Below are 8,010 nucleotides of genomic sequence, written 5' to 3'. Positions count from 1 at the left end.
AAGGCACATTCTCAAAGGTGAAGTTTCCCAAAGGCTGAAATATAATTATACAAATTCATTGTCATTTACTTGGCGATCAAAAAGAAAACATCTTGTGAATGTTCAGATATAAAGCAGTTTGGTTCATTCTGATTTCTTGTTTAACTATCTTCCAATTAATCTGAATATTTTTTAAAATCACTTGATAAAATTTCAAAAGAATTTCAAAAAAATATTGGACCCTAGTTTATTGTACATAATAAAATATTTGTTACTCAATGGTCGCATTGTGTGCATACCACTCCAATAATGATCCAGTTAAATCTTCTTAATTTAATGCTGAATGAAAAATGTCACTACTACATTTTTCTTTTCTTTCAATCAATTATCTTCTTAGGCTTTTAGAATTTAAACTCTTTAAGGAACAGATGGTTCTTAATTATTTCCAATAAATAATTAAAAATTAATGATTCAAACAGAGATTTAACATCTGGTACTTTATAATAATTTCAGCACTGAAAGAATTTTTAATGAAGAAAATGTTGAATAATATATCCCATTTGGAAGTGCTCCTTTGAAAAAAAAATTAAAATATCTATGCTTTAAAAATCTGTTATGCAATGCTTCAGACAAATTAATACACATGATCATCATGTAATTATGACATATTTAGCAGAGATTTTTATGATGGACTCACTACTTCAAGGTTTGTACTGTTCTCTAGTTGGTTGCTATGCAGCTGAACTTTATGGTAAACCGCCCCAGGAAACAAGGGAGTGAACCACAGGTGGATCTGGTAGGCATTGTTGTTGAATGTGGTCCATACATGAATCTTTGGCTTCCATGCAAAACCTAATGGTGGAGGATTTTTTTATGTACAATTAATGAGCATTTGATCACGTTGCAGCTAAGTGAAAATTTACGTGAATTCATAAAATAATTGTGCCAGGGCTAGCTTTCATTGTTAATATTCTCCCCATCAGCTGAGCTATTTATAACCAAATATTTACATCCACTGAATATTTTCTCCTTTATTTCTTAAGAAAACCCATTGCGTTAATCACTGCATGAACTACATTAGGCATGTCGCCTGTACAGATTTCTTGATCAGTGGCTGTTCCATCAATGAAACGTATAAAGACGTTCGCATCATTAATACAATAATTCCTTTTAATCCTACTTTAAATGATTATTTAAACAGATATAAGTATAAACAATAAAATGTCTTTCTTTGTTTGTTATTACTGGAATTAACGGTCGCAGCTATTGCAGAAAAAATTTACATAACCTGCGTAAGCGTGTTATATATTTTTTCTGCAACAGCTGCTTCCGTTAATTCCAGTAATAACAATTTTAGAAAGCATTTTATTGTTTAAAAAAAAAGCTGCTGGCATAAAAATTATTTTTTTTTATCTTTTTTTTTTTTTTTTTTTTGGACAAGTGAGGAAAAAAATAACATTTTGAAATTTGTACAAATATTTTCATATTTGAAACATGAAACAGACCCTTAGTAAACTGCAGTACTGCTCTTAAAAAGTACACTTTCGAAGTGCAAAATGATATAGTTTGGTGAAATATGACGTAAAAGTAATTGTTAAATATACATCATTTAATTATCTCTCAACAAAAACTTCGCCAAACATTATTATTTTGCCCTGCAAAAGAGTAGATCTAAGTACCACAGTTACCGTGAAGGGGCTAATAAGGTCTGTCCTCATTTCTATCACACATAAAAAAAATCAATTACTCCTACCCCAATTCACTTACTAATTAGTGCCTTGCTTATAGAAATAATTCTGTGATAATAACCATTAACCTCAAAAGAATCATGATGTAAGTAAAGTCAAAAATATCTCAAACAAACTGGAGCTTAGATAATGAAAACCACGTTTTATGTCTCCCAAAGTACAGACAACTTTTCTTGACCACCCACACATATTTAAAGCAAATCTGCCTTTTTATTCACATTTCAATTTAATGAAGGCCATAAACTCATAGTACACTCCTGTATTAATGAGAATTTCACCAAACCCCTTCCCACAATACCATGAAAAAATAATATACTGCTTCCAGGAAGAATTAACAAATTGAGAAATTGCTCACTTCATTCATCTTAATTTGCTAATGGTAGGTCAAAATACTGAAGAACTCTTATCCTTGGCCTAAGTAAATAAATCTGAATCACTTTGCTTTCTTTAAATATTTTTTTTGCCTTTGTCTGTTTTTCTTTTGTTTGAAGGATTTGCTCTTTAAGTTCTACAGTTGTCATCAGGAGTATCGATATCTCAGATGTCAGTATCTCAAATTCCATGGATATGTCAAATGTGAATTGGTAGTCAAGTTTTAACCTCCCATGCTAGATACATGGGAGATTCAGAACAGATGGTGCTAAGACTTTTGTATTTTATTACCTATTCCTCTATATGTCTAAATTTCTTTTTGTTAAAACCCAAATTTTGATTATCCCATGACCTTTGATTTTGATTTTGACCTACTTTCAAAATCTTTCACAAACATTAACCTTGATCATAATTTTTGAATGAATGGTTTTTGCCTTTTAAACATTACACTTTTCGATCTTTGTAAGTACTAAGGATTTAATATATCACATGTGTAATAACTTGTTATTAGATATTTCTTTGCTACCATTATTATTAACCCCAAGGTCTTGACCTACTTTTGAGAGATTTTAACCTTGACCATGCATAATTTTGGAATGGCTGGTGCTAGAGCTTTCATATTTGACTTATATCCTTTTTTTGTTGCAAGACCTTTCCTTGGATACCAACATTTTTTTTAGCTCAAGACCTTAACATAATGAGCTGCAACATGGGGGCATTCATATTTCATAAACACATCTTGTTTATCTCTAGCCTCCGCTGGGAAAGTGTCCATAAATAAAGAAAATGATTTTATCTGGGTCAGCTGCAGTTGACATGTTCCCTTCACTATACTGCCATAAATTGTACTTATTATACCTGGCACCATGACAATATTCTTGGCAATCCTCTTATGTTCTCGGCTGGGCATAGGGACACTGATGACATACACCATAACCTTGGCCAACTTTGTGGTCTCCACACAGTTAAAGATGAAATCAATATCCTGAAAATATATATTAAAAAGTCACCAGACATTACTTTTTAACTGCTAGCCAAATCTCGGGTTTCCATTCTTCAGAGAGTTAACATTTATATTCTTTCCCAAAGATTTTCCTTTGTAATGCATTGATCACTTTTTTATTCGGCTCTGCAAGAAGGGACCTTGTCTACAACATTTAGCTAAAAGACAAATTGTCTGAGAGGGGAAAAAACAGCTCTTTTTTACACTATAGAGGGTATAAAGAGATTAAGGACTTCTGTCTCCCCCAGACTTAATTCTGTGGTGCTAATTTCCTAGATTCTGTCATTGATTTCCGAGAAATCAGACACCATCAGATATAGCTCCCCGGGGACTTAAAACTGCCTCCAGTTTAACAGCTAGACCAAGCCATCTAAATGCTTTTTTTTACAGTGAGACAGGACACAAATTCAGAGTAATGCTAAAAACATGCTAGACAATTATATATCACTGTAAATACCTAAAATCATATTTCTGATGCCTTATTTTTCGCAAGATAGTAAAATTGCATTTTAAAAAAATACTCGGACTAATTTTTTGTCTGCGTTCTGATTTTTGTTCGATCTATTTTTTATAATACAATTATACACAAATATAATTTTTTTTTAATTTGCTTCCTTGCATCATCTGATACCTACTGGTGATCTCATAAATTCATAGGGAACACTTCCTATATATTGTTATATCTTCATTCTCTTAAAAGACAGGAATTTTGTTTAAAACAATTCAAGATATGTTACTCAGGGCTTTCTCAAAATACTAAATGCATCATCAAGAAAATTGTTTAAATCCCTGTGCACATGTGTTATAACCATGCATAAATCAATTAATTGTCATTGCCAAACATTACATAATTATAGGTAACCTAAACTGTGAATTGTTGATTTACCAATGCTTAATGGTAAAGAGGCTGCAGCTTAAGTCAAATGACCTGTGCAATTTTAAAGTACATATAACGAAATTTCAGCAAGTTTGCTCATGGGTGATACCTAAAAGACAATATCTGACCCATAGGTATCCGACAATGATCGTGACTGCCTAATGAAAATTTACAAGGAAAAATAAAGTTTTGCCAAAAAAAAGATTTATGGTTACTTACAAAAACGTCCTTTATCTGAGCCCAGTCGGTGCCACTGAGGTTGGCAAACAGACAGACAGGGTGTGACATGGAGGCCTCCTCTTGTACCGTGACCTGAATCTTAAAGCCTATCAGCTCGTCCACGGAGGCTGAGGAAAAAAAACAAGATTCTGTAAGCTACAGAGGAACTTCTTTATCCCAAACACTTGTATCTTGAAGACCTGGAAAATGTTGAAGTGATTGAGTAAATGGCAGTTCCATTTTTTTTTTTGGCATGACCTGGTTTTCACAAATCATGGGGTATATGTCAGTTCAATCTTGGTCCCTTCATGTCTAAAATAATGAAGTGTGATTGAATGTGATTGCATTAGGACCAAAATATTAATAATGAAGACAAACCTTTAAAAAGACACAATGTGTCAAAATCATGTCTTTCTTTTAAGTGTACAAGGGATAGGAAGAAGTATTGAACAATATAATTTCAGTCTGGTGCATACAAAAATTATTTTCACTTTTATTTTTCTCCTTAAAATAGAATTTTAAGGTTCTGAAATCTGTAATTTTCTGAAACCTAATACTTTTAGGAATTGAACAAAATTAACAATGATCATGCAAAAAATCTGCATTTGTCAATTTTCCCCTTTGTGGTTCATGAGTGCGCCTTTAAAAAAATATCAAATGATTTCAGCCCAATCTCCCTGGAGGCCATGCTGGACTTTATTAATATATAAACTGTTTCTGAACAACGTAAAAGAATACCTAATTAATAACTAATTAATTAAAAACAACATAATCACTGACAATAAATAGTGATTACATGTAATTGTTACACATATGAAACTAATATCAGATTATTATGCATACAGCAATACCAGCCAAAATTTATGAAAATCCTGTCTTGTTAATAAATACCAAATAACTATCATTTGAAAATAATGTGAAATAAAAATGTTGTGATCTACAGCATTTGATATTGTGAGTATATGTAGCTCGAGAACAGACTATCTTTAATTCCAAATAGGGGTACATACATGTATTTATAAATTAGCAATAGAGTGGATGCCCCCCCCCCAATAAAAATCAATAAATGTCTTGTGCTATTGCTGTACATAATCATTAAGTTCTCAGTCAAATAATTTCAAGCGCATATATAATTACATTTTTTCATTTGAATTCAAATCCATTTTAGTAATATTTAAAGATTTCTTTATTTAATATGTGAATGTATTGCTTGCTGAGAAGCTAACTATATGCTAAGGTCACACAGGCGCATGATGTTCTAAACATTTTTTATGTTCCTCTGTTATTAATGAAAGACCGAAGCATAATGTTACAAAGGAATTTTCATCATGCATCCTACACCTATAAGGCAGGCATGAGATTTTAATTCATATAAGAAACAAATGTTTTATATTGAATGCCCCAGGTTTAACGCATTGAAGATGATTAAATTCTGCTTGAGTCAATCTAAGTAGGTGACAATTGTTAGCAAAAGTACCCATGACTGCTATACTAATGCTGGGGGGAGAACAGATATATTGAATTTTATAAGCACAGCAATTTTAGAAACTCAATTTTATTCCAGGCAATTTAAATTGATATATTGAACAGATGTTCCTTTAAAAAAGTTTAAAAGACATAAAACATGAAGCTTATGTTCTAAAATATCTCAACACTTAAACACAAGTGCATTGATCGAATTTCTAGATTATTAATGCATACACTGGTAATTAATGCTGGTAAATTTATAATGCTTGCCTTATATAGCTGCAATGCTACTTGTATGCTAGCAATGATTTAGTTTTATGCTTTATAATAATCAGACAATGCTGAATGCTCACTGATTATACTGATTTATGCTTGAACGTGCCATCATGCTGACATTAATTGATGCCAATTTTGTTTTTTTAAGGTGGTGCAGTTGCAAATTAGTTTTTAAATCTGATGAGCAATTGTACCAAAAAATCAGTCAGTTGCATGTTCCAAAAATGTTTTGCATAATTTAACATTAAGTTTCATTTTTCATAAAATTCGCAAAACTGAGAAGTGTGCACCCTGTTGATTCACGACTCTGATCAGAAAGAAATAAATTCTGACATTTGAAAGTTAAATTAGTGCTACTGACAATATCAGCAGCTGTCATTTGATGTGACACACACCTTTTACATTAATGTGTGAGACATGAATGTGGTATTCACAGTGTGTAAGACAAAATTTCCTTGGGTTTTCATGATTATCTTATATAATTTGTGATATTTACATTTGCAAATGTTTTCCTTTATATAATGCATATCTATAACTGTATAAATACAGGTATGGGGTCAAGAGGTTATAGATGTGAGAATGGATACACGTTTGACGTAATTTCTCAGTGACGTCATAAAGGGTCGACGCGCGTTCAGTGGATTACATATACTTGCCATTGAGTTTGAAAAATAATGCATTTCACACGCTAAAAGTCACAATCAGGCAAATATAAAGTATGAATAAGTCACAAATGTAAATATAAATAATAAGGTATCATTTTAAAACATCTATCAGGCTATAAATACGGGTTGGTACGAGATTAAATTCAACATAAAGCCCTAATACGGGTTGGTATGAGATTAAATTCATCATTAAGCCCAAAGGGCTTTATGGAATTTAATCTTGTGACCAACCCATATTTATATCCCGATAGAAGTTTTAAAATGATACCTTATTTCTTAAGTAAACACTTTTTAAATGTAGGCAAAAATAAAAAATTTTGCATTTAATAAAAACTTTATTAAGGACTTTTTAAGTGAACTTATTTAAGTGACATGAGCAAAAATTTAAAAGACTCAGAAGAACTGACTTCAGTCCAATTTTGATGACTTCTGAGAAAATTAACTGATCAATGCCCAAATTTTTACTGACTTCTGAGAATATAAACTGCGGCCCAATTTTACTGAAAAAAAAATCAGCTTTACTGACTCTTGAGAAAATCATCTGCGACCCAGTTTTACTGACTTATTACATATAGGGTGGGTGGGTGAGAAAATAAGCGAATTGCGTACAGTTGATCTGACGTTTGTCCCTACTAATCTGGCATGAAAAGAAGCCCGCTGCTGCGCTCAATCATGTGACGTCACTGAGGATACTGAGAAAATCATCTGAGGCCCAATTTCAATGACATCTGAGAAAATTAACTGATCGATGCCAAAATTTTTACTGACTTCTGAGAAAAATTAACTGAGGCCCAATATAACTTTTCTGTAAAAAAAAAAACAACCAATTGAATCCAAGTTTTATTGACTTGAAAAATTCAACTGAAGCCCAATTTTATTGACTTCTGAGAAAATTAACTAAAAACCAATTTAACTGATGTCTGAGAAAAATGACTGAAGATCAGCTAGTTTTACTGACTTTTGAAAAAATCAACTGAAGCAAAATTTTTACTGACTTCTGAAAAATTGACTGAAGCCCAATTTTACTGATTCTAGGAAAATGACTTAGTTAAGACTGATCTTTACTGACTTCTTAGAAATTTGACTGAACCTCAATTTTAATGACTTCTGAAAAAATCAAATGACATATTTAGAAAATTGACTGAAGCCTGATTTTTACTGATTCCATGAAAATGTTTTATAAGCCTGATTTTCCTGAATCTTTGAGAACTAATTGAAGCTTAATTTTACTGACATCTGAAAAAAAATCGAATAAAGGCTGATTTTTACTCACATCTTTGAAATCTGACTGAAGCCTAATTTTACTGACTTCTAATATAAAAAATGTGCTACAGAAATTTACACTACTTTTGGTGACTTGGAAATCACACATATTCTGAAGTACACAAGGCATATTAATCACTG

The 8,010-nt window shown here is 31.8% G+C and overlaps 1 protein-coding gene across 1 annotated transcript in view; it reads right to left on the bottom strand.

The window, feature by feature from the left end:
* Nucleotides 1-676: 676 nt before the first annotated feature.
* Nucleotides 677-8,010, bottom strand: part of LOC134236140 (uncharacterized) — a gene marked incomplete at its 3' end in the record, with an annotated part of 31,225 nt that continues 23,891 nt past the window's right edge. Inside the window, exons 4-6 of the mRNA XM_062718312.1 lie at nt 4,199-4,326; nt 2,958-3,084; nt 677-831 (exon numbers count right to left, since the gene is read on the bottom strand). Coding sequence (XP_062574296.1) covers nt 677-831; nt 2,958-3,084; nt 4,199-4,326 — 410 coding nt within the window. The remainder of the gene's footprint in view (nt 832-2,957; nt 3,085-4,198; nt 4,327-8,010) is intronic.

The sequence above is a fragment of the Saccostrea cucullata genome, unplaced genomic scaffold (genome assembly GCF_032062105.1).
Source record: "Saccostrea cucullata isolate Sc308-1 unplaced genomic scaffold, CSIRO_AGI_Scuc_v1 ctg765, whole genome shotgun sequence".
NCBI classification, from domain to species: Eukaryota; Metazoa; Mollusca; class Bivalvia; order Ostreida; family Ostreidae; genus Saccostrea; species Saccostrea cuccullata.
This window is presented reverse-complemented; position numbering and strand designations above follow the sequence as displayed.